Source organism: Peromyscus eremicus, chromosome 1 (assembly GCF_949786415.1).
Source record: "Peromyscus eremicus chromosome 1, PerEre_H2_v1, whole genome shotgun sequence".
Classification (NCBI taxonomy): domain Eukaryota; kingdom Metazoa; phylum Chordata; class Mammalia; order Rodentia; family Cricetidae; genus Peromyscus; species Peromyscus eremicus.
This window is the reverse complement of record NC_081416.1, coordinates 16,507,580-16,527,382: the sequence shown is the minus strand read 5'-3', so window position 1 is coordinate 16,527,382 and position 19,803 is coordinate 16,507,580. Positions and strand designations below refer to the sequence as shown.

At 42.8% G+C, this 19,803-nt stretch overlaps 1 protein-coding gene across 3 annotated transcripts in view; it reads right to left on the bottom strand.

The window, feature by feature from the left end:
- The window catches only part of Oga (O-GlcNAcase), a 37,971-nt gene that overhangs the window by 5,047 nt on the left and 13,121 nt on the right, over window positions 1–19,803 (bottom strand). For 2 of the 3 annotated variants that reach the window (XM_059257155.1, XM_059257165.1), the window contains 10 exons: window positions 19,170–19,268; window positions 17,033–17,317; window positions 15,264–15,422; window positions 12,643–13,256; window positions 11,246–11,420; window positions 8,024–8,109; window positions 6,993–7,097; window positions 3,656–3,741; window positions 3,069–3,261; window positions 42–201 (listed from right to left, as the gene is read on the bottom strand). In XM_059257155.1, the coding sequence (XP_059113138.1) occupies window positions 42–201; window positions 3,069–3,261; window positions 3,656–3,741; window positions 6,993–7,097; window positions 8,024–8,109; window positions 11,246–11,420; window positions 12,643–13,256; window positions 15,264–15,422; window positions 17,033–17,317; window positions 19,170–19,268 (1,962 nt within the window). The remainder of the gene's footprint in view (window positions 1–41; window positions 202–3,068; window positions 3,262–3,655; window positions 3,742–6,992; window positions 7,098–8,023; window positions 8,110–11,245; window positions 11,421–12,642; window positions 13,257–15,263; window positions 15,423–17,032; window positions 17,318–19,169; window positions 19,269–19,803) is intronic. The other variant, XM_059257158.1, reaches the window with a different exon arrangement.

Below are 19,803 nucleotides of genomic sequence, written 5' to 3'. Positions count from 1 at the left end.
ATCAACACGCATAGTACCACCATCCCACAACTTGTACTCACCATTAGCCTTCAGTGAAGACAGGAGACAAGCCATCATGCTTTTAGCAACACTTGGGTCAGTGACTTTTTTGTGAATATCCATTTTTATCAGAGAAGGGAAGTTGGCAAGGAAAGTTTCTGGCAAAACCTCTTGCTCTTCATGGAAACTCAACATTATTTTCTGCAAAAAACATTAGAATCTTTTTTGACTTTCAAGTTACTTTTATCTCTATCTCAGAACTCAGGAAAGGAAAACAGTATTAATGTTTCCAGCACAGAGAGAATAAATTAGTTTACAATTCTAAAAGGTGTATCTCTGGCCAAGCATGGTGGTGGTCACCTTCAATCCCAGTACTCAGTTCCAGACCACGTAGGGATAAACAGAAAGACCTCATTTCCAAAAATAAAAGACAGACGCACGCACGTACTCAGATCAAGTGACCAACTGTCTAGAGGACTTGACAGATCAGGAGTTAAGAACACTTACTTGCTGCACAGCTATGAGGGCTGGAGTTCAGGATCCCAGCACCCATGTAAGATACTAGGCATCTGGCACATGCCTATAACCCTGCTTTGAACAGGCTGGAGAGAGGGCTAACTTCCTGCCTATCTGAGAAAATGTGAACCCTAGGTTCAACTTGCCTCAAATATATAGCGATAAAGGACATACTCATTCAATGCCGAGTTCTGGCTTCCATACATGCACACAGGTATATATACACACACACACACACACACACAAAATAAATCTTTAAGAACTAAAATGGGCTGGGTGGCAGCAGCACACGCCTTTAATCCCAGCACTTGGGAGACAAGAGGCAGGAGAATCTCTGTAAGTTCAAGGCCAGCCTAGTCTACCAAGTTCCAGGACAGCCAGGGCTGTTACACAAAGAAACTCTGTCTCAAAAAAGAAAAACTAAACTGGTTTGTTTAGACCAGTCCTGGTTGTTCACGCCTGTACACCAGAGTCCTGTAAATTTAAAGTCGGCCTGGTCTGCAACAGTAAATTCCAGGAGTGCTGGGCTAATGAGGAGGTTGTCTCAGGAGACAGAAAGAGGTCATCTAACCTGGACAGAAGACAGTGACAAAACACTTGCTTAGCATGTGCCAAGCTGGAAACTCAATCCTCTCCTACACAGACTTTAAACATCTACTGGGGGGTGGTGGTGGTGGTGGTGGTGGTGGTGGTGGTGCTGCACACCTTTAATCCCAGCACTTGGGAGGCAGAGGCAGGTGGATCTCTGAGTTTAAGGACAGCCTGGTCTACAGAGCCAGCTCCAAGGACAGCCAGGACTACATACAGGAATCCTGTCTTAAACAAACAAAATAAAAATCTAAGGCTTGACATGATGACATACACTTTTAACACTTGGGAGTCAGAGGCAGGTAGATCTTTGTGAGTTCAAGGCTAGCCTGGTCTACAAGTAAGTTCTGTGGGCTCCCAGAAGCTGCAGAGGCATCAATGAAGCAAAGTGAACCCCCATTACCAAACTGGGCTGCTTGGCCAAGGACATGCAGATAGTTACCTGTGGGAAATCAAGCTGTTCTCCTAGCCCATCAAGGAATTTGAAATTACTGACTTTTTCCTGGAAGCATCCCTTTAAGGATGAGGGTTTTGCTTTTTTCTGACATGATCTGCTTTTTTGTAGATCCGGGCCAACCAGACCAGGCTTCGAGCTTGTGTCAATAATGGGAACTCACTCCAGTCCTGGTGGTCCTAGATGCTGAGCTCCAAGGAGGTAGCTATTGCTATCCAAGGGGCCATTACCTTGGTCAAGCTTTCCATTGTCCTTGTGTGGAGAGGCTACAGGGGATATAAAACTGGCAAGGCTCCAACTGTCCCATGCAAGGTGACAGGGTTCTGTTCCTGTTCCCTGGAAGCCTACATATCAACCAGTGGCTGCACTGCTGCCCAGGGCACCTTTGCCAAGGCTTCTTGCTTCTGATGCCCCCAGACTTCAGACAGAGACTAACTATGTTCACCAAGTCTCCCTATCAAGAATTCTCCAACCATCTTGTGAAAACTCATACCAGAATCTCCACTCCAAAGACCCAGGCTCCAGTTGTGGCCACCACACAGGATTGTTATACAGGAAAAATAAACTGAATTAAGGCTGTTAAAAAAGACAATCAGCTGCCAAGTGGAAGAGTATTTCCTGTAACCTTAACATTTGGGAGGTGGAGGTAGGAGCATCAAGAGTTCAAGGCTAGCCTCGAATTCCAGGACAGTTTTGACTACATGTGACCCTGTCTCATAAAAACAAAAATAAACGCTGGAAAGATGGCTCAGCAGTTAAAGGCTCTTGCTGCCTTCCAGAGGACCCCCAGCATCTAGCCACATTTTATTCCAGGTGAACAGAACACACATAGACAAAACACCCGCACACACAAACAAACTCTTAAAAAAAATTCAGGCAGTGGTGGTGCACGCTTTTAATCCCAGCACTTGGGAGGCAGAGGCAGGCAGATCTTTGTGAGTTCGAGCCCAACCTGGTCTACAAAGCGAGTTCCAAGACAGCCAGGGATGTTATACAAAGAAACCCTATCTCGAAAAAACAAAAAACAAAAAATAGACAAAAAACAAAAAAAAACTAAAAACAAATAAGCACCAAGTATCTGCAACTGTGAATACATCACACTAAAAAAAAAAATGTTAGTCTACACAAGGCCATAAATTCAATCCTGATCAGCATAAAAGCAAATAAATAAATCTAGTTGAGAAAGCCCTGAAAAGCTGGGTGTGGTGGCACACACTTTTAGTCTCAGTACACAGGAGGCAGAGGCCAGCCTGGTCTACATTAGTTTTCCTTTAAAAACAAAACACAAACAAACAAAAAGCACTGTAAACTTTTAACTTTTTTTTGTTTTCTTAAGACATAATTTCCCTTGTCACTCTGGCTAGCCAGGAACTTATTGTGTAGAATAGGCTGGCCTCAAACCATCTGCCTGACTCCTAAATGCTGAGAAAAAAAGGTGTGTGCCACCATACCTGGTGATTTTCACATTTTAATTTCTTAAAATTATCATAATATAAAACTATTATATTACCTCAGCCTCTGAGAGCTCCTTGTCACCATTTGGCTTGGTGTACTTCTCCTGCATGAAGGGAATCCAGGAAATTTTACATTTTTTAATGAAGGGGGTCACATCTACAGTGCCCAAGGCATAACCACAAATGCCATCTTCATCTTCTAAGACGAAACAGTAATCCAGGCTGAGGGAAAGCAGCCCTCCTACTAACCTGCTCAGAAGGAAGGAAGCCAGAGTAAGCTTGTAAATTATTAACACAAAATTCACAATTTAGTGATACATGGTCTAACTTTTTTTTTGAGACAGAGTTTTTCTGTGTAGCCTTGGCTGTCCTCGAACTCACAGAGATTCACCTGCCTCTGCCTCCTGAATGCTAGGATTAAAGGCGGGAACCACCACTTCGGGCAGGTCCAACATACTTAGTCTATGAAAACTACCTTTCCAATAAAAGAAACTGAAAATTGACATATACATTCATTTACATTTCAGATTTAACTAAGACTAAACTGGAACTTAAATAAATAAATAAAGTGACTTTCAGTCAACACCTCCCCTTAAGCTGCTGTATGAACTATCTATTCCCCAAACCAACAGGCATTACATACTTGTCTCCAATAAGGTCCGGCTGACTCTGAAAAGGTAAGCCCACTCCATCATCATACATTTCTCTGCAAATCTTGTACACGGAAGCCTGAAAATATAATCTAGTTAGGCATCACACCAAGACAAATGTCAAAAAGAATGAATATAAACAGCCATGTCTAGTGGTGCATAAGAAACTGAGGCAGGAGGATTGCAGGTTGATTAATGGGCCACACACTGAGTCTGAGACAACTATTAACCGTTTCAGAAAATAAATTACAAATCTAGGGGGAGAAATGTGTGGCCTATTAAGAATCATCACCTGGGGGTGGAGTTGGCAGAATCACTTTTTGTTTCTGATTTGTTATTCTTCAAGACAGGGTTTCTCTGTGTTACCCTGACTGTCCTGGAACTCATTCTGCAGACCAGGCTGGCCTCAAACTCAGATTCGCCTGCCTCTCTCCCAAGTGCTGGGATTAAAGGCATGAACCACCCCCTACCTGACTAGAAAATCACCTTTAATATTATTGAGATGGGCATGAAGCTCCGTGGTGTGTGTGTGTGTATATATCACCTAGCATATGCAAGGTACTACAAATTTGATACCTAGCACTAATATCTCATTTATTAGGTCATACCGGTGAAACTAGCTAGAAGCAGCAGGGCATTAATGAAAACTGAAAACTTTTGCTAGAAACCTTTAGTTTTTATTACTTTTAAAACTGTGCATACTTGCTGGGTGGTGGTGGCGCATGCCTTTAATCCCAGCACTCGGGAGGCAGAGCCAGGCCGATCTCTGTGAGTTCGAGGCCAGCCTGGGCTACCAAGTGAGTCCAGGAAAGGCGCAAAGCTACACAGAGAAACCCTGTCTCGAAAAAACAAAACAAACAAACAAAAAAAAAACCTGTGCATACTTGTCCACGTGAGGGGTATGTGCACTTGAGGGCAGGTGCTCTGAGGCACCTCATCCCCAGGGAGCTAGTCATAGGCAGTTGGGAGTTGTCTGGAGAGGGTGCTGAAAGACTGAACTCTGGTCCTCCTTTGAGAAGAGGATGGCTGTGTTCTTAACCACTGAGCCATCTCTCTAGTCTGAAGACTGGTTTTGAAAGTAAACTGTGGATTCAAAAGCCAGTCAACTTTTTTTTTAATATTTTATTTTATTTTTATGTGCATCTGTGTTTTTGCCATAGGTGTCAGGTCCCCTGGAACTGGAGTTACAGACAGGTGTGAGCTGCCATGTGGGTGCTGGGAATTGAACTCAGGTCCTCTAGAAGAGCAGCCAGTGCTCTTAACCCAAGCCACCTCTCCAGCCCCGCCAGTCAACTTTTTAAAAGACTCTCAAGCTTTTTTTTTTTTTTTTTGAGGACAAGGTCTCACTAAATAGCCCAAGCTTGTCTAGACTAGATCCTCTGGCCTTAGACTCAAGACTAAACGCCAAAGGCCACAAGAACCTACTAGTCTTTCTCTCTTTGCAACAATAGTTCCACAATGCTTTAAACATGTTACCTTCTTTAAACAGACTTACTTTCTTTAAATAGCTGGTTGTCAAAAGCCATTTAGTATAGAAAATTAAAGGACATACAAGAGAAAATCAGTTAAAGATAACAAATAATTAAGACACACTGTTTTGTAATCCCTACTGTGAACTAGACATTTTATTTATTGAGCTTTTAGACAGGTCTCACTCTATAGCTCAGGTTGTCCTAGAACTCACTATGGCCCAAGCTGGCCTTGGCCTTGAACTTGCACAATTCTTCTGCCTCAGCATCTTGAGTGCTAGGATTACAACCCTGAACTACCAAAAACCATCTCTCATTTGACTTTTTAAATAAGTACTTCTCTGTCTCCCCTAAATACTAGGGATTGAACCCAGGAATTATATGTAGTAGGCAATGAACTCTTGTTATCTACTTATCCCAGCACTTATTGAACTTTCAAGATTTAAAATTTTATTTATGTGTGCGCCTGCACCAGTGAATACATGTACCATTATGTGTGCAGGAGCCCATGGGACAAAAGGCAGCCCTCAACCCCTGGAACTGGGGTTATGGGCAGTTGTGAGTTGCCACTTGGGTGCTGGGAACTGATCTCTGGTTCCTGCAGGAGCAGTATGTGAGCTTAATTAAGGAGCCATCTTTCCAGTTTAAACTTTTTTTTTAAAGACAGGGTCTCACTATGTAGCCCTGGCTGGCTTTGAACTCACATCTGCCTGCCTCTACCTCCTGGGTACTGGGATTAAAGGTGCACGCCAACAGACCCAGCCTTTTCAGTTTTTAAAGGGAAGAATTAAAGGACTCAGCTCAAGTTATTAAAAGTTCTCAAGGAAGGGCTGGAAAGATAGGTCAGAGGTTAAGAGCACTGGCTGCTGTTCTAGAGGTCTTGAGTTCAATTCCCAGCAACCACATGGTGGCTCACAACCATCTATAATGAGATCTGGTACCCTCTTCTAGTATGCAGGCAACAGGCAGAATGCTGTATACAAAAATAATAAATAAATCTAAAAATAATTAAACTAAAGGAGATAAATGCCTTAGGCTCCTCCTCAAATTTTTACTAAATTCATCTCTCCAAGGCTTTAGTTAACTTACTCAATCTCCGGTTGGTATTTTTAAGAGCTGGGAGCTCAGTTAGAATTCTGATCTGCAATTCCCTCCACCCCCAAAGGGCGGCATGTCTAAAGCTTGATGCTCGGATGACAGGCCTCTGAAGGCCCTGCTGGACAAAGCAGACAAACTTCTCAAGGGTGCAGTGGACCGACAGACTGACTACATCCCGGGAGCCGTGGGCAGCAGCTCTGCTTTGCCCCGCTCTGAGATGATGGAGCTGGCCGCCCACAAATTCCAACCATGAACCAAAACCAAAGCTTAAAAACTGAAAAGGCTGGATCTGTTGGCGTGTTTTTTGTTTTTTTGAGACAGGGTCTTACCATGTAGCCTTGATCCCCCCCTCCCCCCCCCCCGAGACAGGGTTTCTCTGTGTAGCTTTGCGCCTTTCCTGGAACTCGCTTTGGAGACCAGGCTGGCCTCGAACTCAGAGATCCGCCTGGCTCTGCCTCCCGAGTGCTGGGATTAAAGGCGTGCGCCACCACCGCCCGGCCCATGTAGCCTTGAATAGCCTGAAACATACTATGTAGACCAAATGGGTTTCAGAACCAGAGATCCACCTGCCTCTCCCTCCCACGCCTGGCTTTCTTGGATATTTTGGAAGGCTGATTAACACAAGTCTGATCCCTAACCCGTAAGTACACAAATAAATGAATAGCAGCAGAAGACACAGAAGTAATTCTTGTAACCATCTAATTCAAAGGGAAGCTGTAAATAAGCACATAACCATATACCAAGTTGATAGGCAGAAAATTACCTCATCTTTAGGAAAATAAGGTCTGATAGTATAAACTTTGGAGGTAGGAGTCAGTGGGGGTGGTTGAAAAAAGAGATCATTTGCCCCATCAATTGGCAACAAACGCTGCAGGAAGGAAAAAAAAGGAGACAGATTAGTGCTGCGAATATATCCATTTCTTTCAATGAGTGTGCACTGCAGATTACCAACTTAACATTAACTGGCTACTGCAGGCAGACCTAAAGAGGAGGGGTGCACTACACTTTACTAATATAATACCTCTTTCCTGGGGAAGGGGTGTTTCAGAATAGAAATTACCCAAACTGACTTACACAGCTTTAATGGCATATTAATAGAAATTTAATTTTATACTCAAAACAAAAAGACTACTCCAATTATGACATAAATATCTGTTTTAAAAACCAATCTTAAATGCACCATCTTTCTACTACAAGATGGCAGAACAGACTGTGAGGAGGAGAGGTTTGGTCTGAAGAGGGTTATCTGTCCAGGAGACGCTTTATCCCCAAAGCAATGCGCTTCAGTTTGCTGTGCGCAGCAGAGCACCTGTTGGGGGGAGAAAAGTAGAGCACCCGAAAGTCCATGAACAAATCCCAACAGCAAGAACACTTCTTTATTTTTATATCATCTTGTACTTATTAAGTAACCAAGGACCACCCTTTAAGCCCTTTACTGTCCACTTGCGTAATAAGCCATCGTTTTTGCTCATGGAGTTTCCACTGGCAGACAAGCATGCGCGCATTGTGCATTGCGGGCGCAGATTAAATGCTGTGCGACCTGCAAAGAAACAATGTGAAGTGTGTACCTAGAGCCGCTGCGCTTCGCAGGCGCGGGGGGATTGACAGCATCTCCTTCAGAAATTACTGTGAAAGAGGAGGAAAATTTGATTTAAAATCCAGCTATGTAACTAAATTGAATTTGGGACTAGAAAGCCTTCGGCAGACCAATCCTTCCAGCCATCTGATGCGCAACATAAGGTTTCTTATAAAACAAAGAAAAATGTCAATTCAGTTGTGAATTCATATTGATACCTGGAACTCTCCTGCTAGACCACCTCTAAAGGCCCAGGGTTCTTGGTCTCCAATTAAGAACTGTGCTGAAGAATGACTACGACACCCTGTTGAGATCAGATCCAAGCGGAAAACGTTACGAGAAAGGGGATTTCCTGGGGTCTCAAATGTCCAACAAACTAACACACACTGGAAATAACTCTCTAAAAGTACTAATCCAGGGTTTCAAGGCAAGGCTGTGATAATAATTATTTTTTAAATTTATAATGGCACTTCAATGCTTCGATATTCCTTCCTCTGATTAATAGAAACCACTATTATCAGTTCTAAGCTTTAATTACTGGAAGGAATAATTAGGTTATCCAAGTCAAGTTTCTACATTCCTCAAGCACAGCAATTATCAAACAGCTGCTTATCTATATGAAATTCTATAACTATAAACTGAAATGAAATAGAGACATTTTATTATCACAGCCCATGAGGAACTGAATTAAACCTGTCTGAAGTCACATTTTACATTTTGGGAAGGGTACAAGAAAGGGAAGTTAATCTTGTCAGAAAACTTAAGGTCAGCAGAATACTATTGCAAAAATCAAACAATGAAAAATGTGATTTTCATGGACAAGGACAATCTAAATTCAGACATAGCCAATTAGAATACCAGTCTGTCAAGATCTAAGAACAGGGAAGAGCCAATTACTTTTTCTAATTTGTCCTGAGCTAAAACACACTTTTCTTAGAAGTGTGACAGACAGCAGAGGTTCTTCTACTCCTCTGCTACGATGTCTGCAGTGTGTGATGAACACACATACCAAGTAGCAGGCTTTGAGGCCCAGCTGTCTGCTTTTAAGGTCATTGCCAACCACTCACAAGCAATAAAGCCAACGATCAAGAGAATTAATAGCAAATGTTTGGGAACCAACTAGAAATGGCCTGCCTGGTTTTCTGACAAGACACAGCAGCGCATACAGTTCTTTTCCATTGGAAGACAGCATTCTACCTCCTGTTCAAGTTAACAGTCTCATCAGTACAAGACACAGTGTGCTAGTCAGACAGTCCCAAAGCAAACCAAATTTTTGTTGACAATTCAGCCCATTAAGAGATCGTGTCTAGGTTTGTTATGTTTTAAGGGTAGGGTTATTTATTTATTTAAAAAAAAAAAAAAAGGAAAAACAAACACAAACCTATAAAAATGTAGTATTTGTAAAATAAGCGTGAAATGGGTCAAAATTTAGACTACAAGAGCTTGCCCCATTCCGTGATTCACAGTGATTTACACTGTACAGGAAGAAAACAAAAAAAAAACAAAAACCAAAATACTATGCTTCTCAAACTTTAAGTTCAGCCAATTTCCCCTACCCTCCACTTTGAGACTCCAGCATAACTAGCACTTCCAACTAGTACAGTCAAAAGCTGCATGTACGGAGAGCTGTGCAAATGAAAACATGGTTAATGCCTCAGACGCTGCGCAAACGTGACTTCAGTTCATGTCTACTGCCCTAACTTCCTCTACCTGAGCTACCTCACAGAGAGTCTTTCAACTTAAACTAATTAATCATGACGCGCTGTGAACATCTGCCGCTGTCCATCCAATAGTAGTAGACACTTGTGCTGAGGATTCTCCCATCTGTACACAATGGGGAAGAAGACAATAGAAGCCGTTAGTAATCAAAAGTACTGCATGGCCACATTCTTTAAAGGACTGAATGCCAGCTGGACTGGAGAAAGGAAGACAATGAAGGATTCTAATCAGGAGCCCCTGAAATTGGTCATGAACATACTCTCCCTGTCACAGGCATTTGTACAACTACACAGATGTGATGGTAGTTATTTAAAACTACCATGTTCTAGCCTTGAGGCTGCAGCAATGGGAAAATTATTCTCAGGCAAAGATAGCTTGAGAAGAGACAGAAACAATACTGGACATAATAAAATTTAACTTTCAGTAATTCTTGAATGGGGAGGAGGTGATACTGAAGATTAAACCTTCAAATATAGTATTTTAAGTGATATATTCTCAAGCTCAATAATCTGGATTTCAGGTTAAAATTCCTAGGGGCCTTTGAGACTTAAAATGCAAGTCCCTGTAAGGATTAAGTAAGTCCCAGGCAAAATGCCTGGGAAGCAAGTGCTATCATCCAACAGTCAGTACAGAGATTTCCCCAGGAGCCTAAAGAGGCGTCTCCTACCCAGGCGGTAGAGCCTTCTGTTAAGGAATCCTAGGTAGAGCCTTCCTTTAGGGCTGCTATGCTAATACACAGAACACAGAGCACAAGGGAGTTCTCACAGTTTCTAAATCAATAATCAAAGATTCTTCCTTTTTCATATGTAGGAGCCCAAAGGCATATAGATGGAGAATTAGAAATCTGACTACTCAGGAGCTGACTGTGTTTCAGACCATCTATTTCACAACTAAGATCATGAAACCCCAGCGCAGTATTTACGACCACTATGAAAACTGACACGTCAGTTAGCTTTGCTGCCTGCTGTGCTGTGAGTCCATTGCACTGAAAACCTAGAAATGAAATGAGGTCCCTGGAGAAACCTGGCCATGCTGGTGCTTTTTCTTTCTTTTTTTTTTTAAACCACCAAGTTTGGGAATTTCCAAAAAGAAAAAAAAAGAAAAAAAAGGAAGCACAGAAAAGTCCACTGGACGAAGCAGAGCTGATAGGGGACTGTAATCTGCATTCCATGCTAAAATCAATTACTTGGTAGAGGAGGGATAAAGAAACAGCCACATGAAGTAATACCAAGTAGCACCAGAATAGCCTTCCACTAAAGCTCGCATGCGCACAGGGCTGGGAGGACAGCTTCCTCTGGCCAGGCCCCTGGGGTAATTGCAGCAATTGTTCTAATAAACACAGCACTAACGTTACCAAGACACAGCAAGCAGCAGGAAGCTTACAGAGTCACATCTCATAGAGTCTCATCTCCAAATCACGTCACCGGAGGACTCAGGGCTCCATCCAGGAAGCATTCAGTCAGAGCATGTTAAAGTCAGTACATTCTAACATATTTTCAAGGTATTTATGGAATTAGCCCAAGGGAGAAAAATTAACATGCTCAACAAAATTACTAAAACTTTCGAGTTTTTCAACTATGTTCACCTTTAAGAAAAATCTAGGCAAAGAAATGAAAACCATGGAAACTTGCCAATTCCCTGAATTGTTTTCTCCCTGTGGGATAATTTTTGAAGTACAATACACATGAATGAGGAGGTAAGATTATTGCTGCTGCACCCACCTAACCACTGTACAAAAGACTTCACCATAGACATTATGCTCTTGATGTCCCACACATAGGAGTACATGTCATAAAGGATGGTCCTGTTGGCACAGTTGGAGAGCCGAGTGAACATCCCCATCACTAGTGCGCACATCTCTTCAAACTTGGCTGCTCGGGACCGCCATTCTTCAATCTACACAGGGTTAAAAAGAAAAAGGAGGCAACAATGTTAACAAATAATCTAAGAGTTACAAACTGAGCTGTTCATCAGCCACATGCAATTTATCTTAAACATTAGGGAATCACTGGTTTGAACTCTAGAGAGCAATTAGTTTATCTCCCCAAACTGACAGAAAATACCTACGATATTTTCCTCCATTTCTAACTGGCAAGCCAGACTTAAGAAATCGAAGGTCCAGATGTAGCAAACTCCCTTTAAAGAACTCGTGCTACACTAGGTCAACTTTACACCTGTCCCCAGTAGATCCATGTGAGAGTCTCAGGAGTGGAGAGGTGGCTCAGTAGTTTACTGCACATGTCACTCTCGCAGGGGACTCAAACTTGTTTCCAGCACCCACATGGTGGCCTCACAAACACCCCTAACTCCAGCCCCAGGAGATGGGATGCCCTCTTCTGGCCTCAGGCACAAATGTGGTGCACATACACACATTCAAGTAAAACATTCATACATATGAAATAAAAATAATTTCCTCACAGTAATGTGGCTGAGGGAGAAAAGGAAGAAATCAAACTTGGTCACTTTTTTTTTGGGGGGGGGGGCACACCAGGGGTTTTTGTTGTTGTTTTGTTTGAGGCAGGGTCTCATGATGTAGTGGAGAATGACCCTCAACTCTGGTGAGAACCACCACGCCACCAGGCGTCCATGGATGCTTCTTTGTTGTAGGTGAGGGGCTTCCACAATCCCAACACTTGGGGGAACTGAGGCAGGAAGCCTGCCTTGAGGGGGAGGCCAGATGGCACTCCATGGAGAATCTGTCTCCAACCCAGTACCCCATATCAGGCGGCTCACAACTGCTCTAACTCTAGCCCCAAGGGATCAAAGGCCTCAGCTTCTGTGGGAACCTGTACTCATGTTCCTATATGTGGACACAGACACACACCTACACTTAACTACAAATAAACCTTAAAGCTGGGCGGCGGTGGTGCACGCCTTTAATCCCAGCACTTGGGAGGCAGAGGCAGGTGGATCTCTGTCAGTTCCAGGCCAGCCTGGTCTACAGAGAGAGACAGAGAGATCCAAGAAAGCCAGGGCTACACAGAGAAACCCTGTCTTCAAAAACCAACCAAACAAACAACTTTAAACTGTTTCTTTAGGCCTTGTAAACAAAGCTCCGCACATCACCATATCAGGGAGGAGTATGAGGAAGGAGCAGCCAGGGCCACAGGGCACTTACTTTTTCAGAGTCTTTGCCTTTGCAGTTGACACTGACCACACTACTGTTGGCACGAAGCCACTGAAATTCCCGTAGCATCTGTGCTCCTTTCGGTCCATGCTCATAGGGAAGATAGAAGAGATCAGCAAGCAACTGCAGGTCCTCCAGAGTCACGGGCTCGGCGGTGTACAGAGGCTTCTCATTTGGACCTGGCACAAACTGCTCCTTGTTTGTCTGGTCATCAGTCTGCATAGGGGCAATGTCGCTAATGCAATCCTCCTGCATAGACATCTCTGGGGACTTGGATTCGGTCATGCTCTCCTTATCCGTGTCCATTGGTTTCAATTCCTCTGCCATTTTAGCCTCAACAATTTCAGTTAGTATTTGATTGTCACTCTTGTGCTCTGATTCTTCTTGCTTCTCTACCACCATATCCATGGGTTCTTCATCTGGCTGTTTCTTGTCTTCCTCCTTGGTCAGGGCTGAAGGCTCACCACTCAGAGCTGCTCCCTGGCTCATAATGGGCTCCTGGTAAACTGTCGTGACCACAGTCGTGGCATTTAAAGAGGGTGCCGAAACTAAAGGAGCCCCGTCCACTACATTTGCCTTCGAGCCACTGTGTGCCACCTGCCTGCCTACCAAGGGGAGAAGGAAAACAAAGGCAATCAAAACTAGAAACACAACCAACCAGACTCACTAGACTTGAATGTGTGTATGTACATGCCTGTATGTGCATACACTAAACCAGTCAACTTAAAGACTCCTTGAAAACTGAGCATGATGGCACACCCTTCTGAATACTGGAGACAAGAGTGGGGCACACACCTTTAAGACCAGCACTCAGAAGGCAGAGACAGGATCTCTGTGTTCATAGCCAGACTGATCTACATAGTGAGTTTCCAGGAAAGCCAAGGCTACAAAGTGAGCCCTTATCATAAAACAAAACAAAAAGTGTATATTGCTCTCGCAGAGAACCAGAGTTCAATTCCCAGCACCCACATCAGGTAGCTATAGGGCACATGTATGTATGTATGTATGTATACCACATATATGCCCAACGCCCTCAGAGGCCAGAAGAGGGCATCAGTTCTCCTCAAACTGGAATTACAGATGACTGAGTTGATTTGTGTGTGTAGGGACCTAAATTGAGGACCTCTGCAAGAGCAGAAAGCATTTTTTTTTTTAGATTTATTTATTTATTATGTATACAGTGTTTGTATGCCTGCTGGCCAGAAGAGGGCACCAGATCTCATTACAGATGGCTATGAGCCACCACGTGGTTGCTGGGAATTGAACTCAGGACCTTTGGAAGAGCAGCCAGTGCCCTTAACTACTGAGCAATATCTCCAGCCCGTAGCATTCTTAACTACTATGCCAAAGCTTACTCTTGCAGGCCAGACAGGACTATCTAGCAAAACCAAAACCCTGTCTCAAAAAAAGCAGGGGGACTTGAGAGGTGATTTAGCAGTTAAAAACATTGGTTCTCTTCTAGAAAAGGCATGTTTAAATCCCAACAACCACAGGGAGGTTTACAACCATTTGTAACTCCAATTCCATAGCCTCCAACACTCCTTTCTGGCCTCCACTGGCACTGCACACATATGGTGCACAGGCACACATGCAAGCCTAACACCCATACACATAAAATAACTTTTTAAGAAGCTGGGCATGGGCTGGGTGTGGTGGCGCACACCTTTAATCCCAGCTCTCAGGAGGCAGAGTCAGGCCGATCTCTGAGTTCGAGGGTAGGTAGCCTAGTCTACAGAGTAAGTTTCTGGACAATCTCCAAAGATACAAAGAGAAACCTTGACTCCAAAAAACAAAAATATATATATATATAAATAAATAAATAAAATTTTTTTTAAAAAAAAGGCTGGGCACAGTAGCACATGCCTAAAATCCCAATACTTAGAAGGAAAAGTGGAAGGATCAGGAAGGAGCTCAATGACATCTCTGGCTCAACAGCAAGTTCTAAGGCAGCCTGGACTATATGCCAGCTTTTGTTAAAACCACCACCAACGAAACTCAACCCCCACCCCACCCCCAAACAGAGTTTCTCTGTGTAGTTTTGGTGCCTATCCTAGATCTCGCTCTGTAAACCAGGCTGGCCTCGAACTCACAGAGATCCACCTGGCTCTGCCTCCCAGTGCTGGGATTAAAGGGGTGTCCCACCACCACCTGGCTGAAACTCAATTACACTTTGCTTAGTGGATCTAAGTTAAGGGGCATGACAGTGTACTATGTGACTCAGCTCTGTAACCCAATCTCCTTATGAAAATGGCTAAGCCTGTGTGTGGTGGCAAAAATCTGTATTTCAAGAATTCAGAAAGTAGAGGCAGGAGGATCAGAAGTTCAAGCTCATCTCTGGCTACATGTCAAATTAGAGGCCCATCTGGGCTACATTAAACCAAATCAAAAAGAAAAGTCCCAAGATGAATGGATGGCATCTGCATGCACAGGCAAATGTGTACCACACAATCATTCCTACACACAAATAAATAAATATAATTCCTGAAATAAAACATAAAATAAAAATTGGTGGGCTATGATATTGTTAAATGAGACTTATTGTCTAGCATGCATGAGACTCGAGTTTCAATTCCCAGCAGCACCATCACCCCACCCACCCCAGCCCAACTCACTGCTGTACTGATGAGGTACGCCGAACTCCTGCAACCATTCCGTTAAAGCTAGCTTTAAAGCCATCTGTGGACTATAGAGCATATCAGTTTCAATGTCTTCATCACTGCCTTCATTTTCTAACTTTATCTGTATCGATACAGTACTGTCTTCACTGTCAGCTGAAGGTGAAAAGCACAAAAACAGTTTTGATTACAAAGGCCTCCTCCCAAGTGAAGATGTATAAATTTCACTGCTGCAGTACAAGCAAAGCAGTAAAAAACCAAAACAAACAACATAGAACACAAATACAAGATCCTCCAATAACCATCTAGAGAGTCACCTACTTGCTCAAGGTTCCAACTAAAGCAAGCATGTTAGAATCATTGGAAAAGCTGGTCATAAAAGTCCACTAAGTACCAATAATGAGATGGTAACGTTAATTAAAAGCTTTACACCATCCTTTGCATAAAGAAAACACACCTGAGTCTTCAGGTACTTATAATTTCATTATTAATAATTCATTAAAGTATAAGAAGAGAAACTTAACAGTCTTGCTTTTGAGCATAAAGTCTTTTCTTATTTCCCTGCACAGCTGAGTTTGGCTAATCTAACATCTGTCTTAAAAGATGTGGAGTTAAATGCCACACATGCAGAAGGGATGGAGATAATACTCCTAATTGTGTCTTTTACTGGGGTCAAGGAGACAGCAATAACCAAGCCATAAAAGAACTCATTAATGGAATCAAAAATTGGAAGAGGGGAGCAGGCAGTGCTGGCACACCTTTAACCCCAACACTTGGGAGACAGAGGAAGGCAGGTGGATCTCTGTGAGTTTGAGGCCAGCCTGGTCTAAAGAGTAAGTTCCAGGATAGCCAGGGCTCCACAGAGAAACCCTGTCTCGAAAAACAAAACAAAATTTTCAAGAGGGGTAGAGAATGAGAATAGACAACATACCACACATCCTTGGCATACTACGGAGATCAGAGGGAACTGTGGAGTCAATTCTCCCCTTCCAGTATATGGATAACAGATACTCAACCTCGGGTTGCTAGACTTGCACAGCTAGCACGCACCTTTAATCCACTAAGCCATCTGGCATGCTCCAACTTCAAAATTTTTATGACCAATATTTTCCCCTGAGTCCATGACCCTTTATGTGCAGCAACTCTATTTGATTCAGCTCAAATACCTGTCAAACTGCTTATCAACACTTCAGGTTATCATTCTTTCCACTGGTAACACTCTGTAGATAAACATTATCTTACTAGAAACACTAAATCCTGCATGTCTTCTCCAACCTACATGTTTTTCAAAAGTAGGTACATTTTATTCCTTCTACTCTCACTCTCAATACCAGGAAGATGCATCTGCCACACAATATAATTAAATGCATATCAATAAAACCCAACATTCTCACTTAAAACTCTATTAGGGCCGGGAGGTGGTGGCGCACTCCTTTAATCCCAGCACTGGGAGGCAGAGGCAGGCGGTCTCTGTGAGTTCGAGGCCAGCCTGGGCTACAAAGTGAGTTCTAGAAAAGGCCCAAAACTACACAGAGAAATCCTGTCTCCTGAGAAAAAAACAAGAACTCTATTAGGGACTTTGAGGGGAAAAAGAAGACTTATCTAAGGCCACTCAGGGCTTTTATTATATATTTATGACTATGAGAAATGAAAACACATTTTAATAAAAGCTTTAACTGTGATAATAAAGGAATACATACTTACCAATAGCTCCAGTTGAATATACCTCTCCCCTAAAAGTCCATCATCAAATACAGGATACTTACTCATCACTACATCCTTTCTAACTCCATTCATGTTTGATTTGTACCAAGTGGCAAGGGTGTGGATAGCTACATAGTTAGCTTCAAATTCACAATTGGGATTAGTCAGCACTCCCTTTAAGCGTGGGATGAGTTCTGTGGATCTTCCTTTGTAGGGACCCAGAAACAGCCTCTTCTGATCATAATCATTAGCGTGAATATTATCCCAGATCACTGGAGCTCTCTTGATGATCTTAGAAACTTCTTCAATAGACTCCACTGGAATTTCTTTTGAAACAACTTTGGGACCTAGAAATAATTTGTTAAAGAATTTCCTTATTTGGAGAACTTTCTATGTGTTTCTTTAAAAATCTACTGTAGCAAGGCTAGATAGACAGATGGATCAGTGGCTAAGAGCATTTGTTCTCTTGCAGAGGACCTAGGTTGGGTTTCCAGAACCCACATGGTGATTCACAAGCATCCTTAACTCCAGTTCCAGAATCAGATGATCCCTTCATAGGCACCAGGCATGCACTAGGTGCACATATACACATGCAGGCAAAGTATACATAAAAAAACACAATAAATCTAAAAGGCAAGTTTGACAACCTGAGTTCAATCCCACAACCTATAGGGTAGAAGGAGAGAACACGTTGTCCCGATCTCTACATGCATGCATGCATGCATGCGCGCGCGCGCGCGCGCACACACACACACACACACACACACAATAAATGTAATAAAAAAAAAATGTAAAGAGATAAAATAAGGGCTGGGAAGGCCAGTGACATGACTCAGTGTATAAAAATGCTTCACTGCCAAGCCTGGTGACCTGAATTTAATTGCCAGAACCCTCATGGTAAATGGCTTCAGCTCCCTAAACTGTCCTCTGACCTACATACTTATGCTACGGGGGATGGGGGGGCACACACATACAGTCTCTCTCATAAATCAGTCTAACTTTATAGAAAATAAGGGTGGGGGTGACTCAGCTGATGAAAGCACGGCCCCAAACTTGATGACCTAAGTTTGATTCCCCAGGACCCACCCACATGGTGGAAGGGGAGCAATAGCATCAGAGGCTATTTTCTGACTTCCACACACGTGCTGTGACACATGCAATTACACATAAATACCACGTACACAAGACAATAAACATGCTTAAAAATTTTAAAACACATAAGCAGCTTTTACATGTTTTCCTTGTGTACACAGTATCCTGTAAATTTCTCTCTCCACCCATCTTCATCCCCCACCCCCACCCCCAGTTTTTTGCAGCGATGGGGATTAAACCAGGGTTTCATGGTTAGCAGGCTGATGAGACAGATACACTACTAAGCTACATCCCAGCTTCCTTGTCTCCTTTCTCTTCATTCACGCATGCATTTATAAGGTTGGCTTCAATCTCATGATTCTCTTACTTTGGTCTCCCAAGTGCTGAGACAACCAGTATGCACCAATCTCACCCAGTTGCTCATTTTTTTTTTTTTTTTAATTTTCCTGGTTTTTGTTTTTGAGACAGAGTCTATGTAGTCCTGGAACTCACTATGTAGACCAGAATGGCCTTGAACTCAGAGATGCACCTGCCTGTGCCTCCCAAGTACTGCGATTAAAGGTGCACAGCTCCCATTTTCTTTTCTTTTCTTTTTTTTTTTTAAAAAAAAAGTTTATTATGAATACAGTGTTCTGCCTACATGCCAGAAGAGGGCGCCAGATCTCATTACAGATGGTTGGGATCCACCGTGTGGTTGCTGGGAATTGAACTCAGGACCTCTGGAAGAACAGCCAGTGCTCTTAACCGCTGAGCCATCTCTCCAGCCCCCCCCCCCTTTTCTTTTCTAAACTAGCATAGCAACACATCCTTTTACCCATTTTATAAAACAGAAGTTTCCCAGGACTCTAGGGATCTAGCTAAATTGGCAAGAGTCGTTGTTTGGCCCTCAGCACCACACAAACTGGGTATAATGGATACAGCTCTATTTCCAGCACTCAGGAGGTAGAAAAAGGAGGATCATTAAAGTCAAGGTCATCCTTGACTACACAGCAAATTTCAGGCCTGGAATACAGGAGACCCTGTCTCAAGACATAACTATTCACCTTATAAGAACAATCAGTTGTTCTTTAAGTCCTATAATAAGTTATACAATTCTTGAAGACTTACCTGTCCAAAGCACCTCAATTCCAGGCAAAAGTTTTTCACCCACAGTCCTTAAGTAAGGAGACTGAGAAACATTTGGATAACAGAAAGTGCCACAATATTCTGAATGCAGAGGGGGAGAAAATTAAGTCAGGATTGAAACTGAGAAAAATGCTTAAAAGCTCTATATTATCTTTATTCAAATGGTAAAAGGCTCTTTATCAGACATAAAAGGAGTAAACTTAAGCAGATGTTACAAATAATAGTTCATACAATCAGATATTCAAACTGAGTGGTGGGCCTGCTTGTTATCTTAACTCCAGAGCCCATGGCAGTTGTTCACAGAAGGCCACTCTAGGCTAGATATACTGACATCACAGACCAGCCTTCATTATATGGAGATTCAGTCTCTTTTTTGTTTTCTTGGGAACAGGGTCTTTAAGTAGGCTATGCTAGCCTCAACCTGGCAATGGTTCTCCTTGACCCTGCTCTTCCCTAGCACTTGGATTACTGATATTCATCTTCATGGTTTTTTTTTTTTTAAATCAAAACAAAAAAACCCCAAGGTCTTCCTATGTACCACAGACTGACTCGGCATCAAGAGAGCCTGTACCTCAAAAACAAAATCCTGAAATTTTCAGTAGTAGTATCAAGCCAT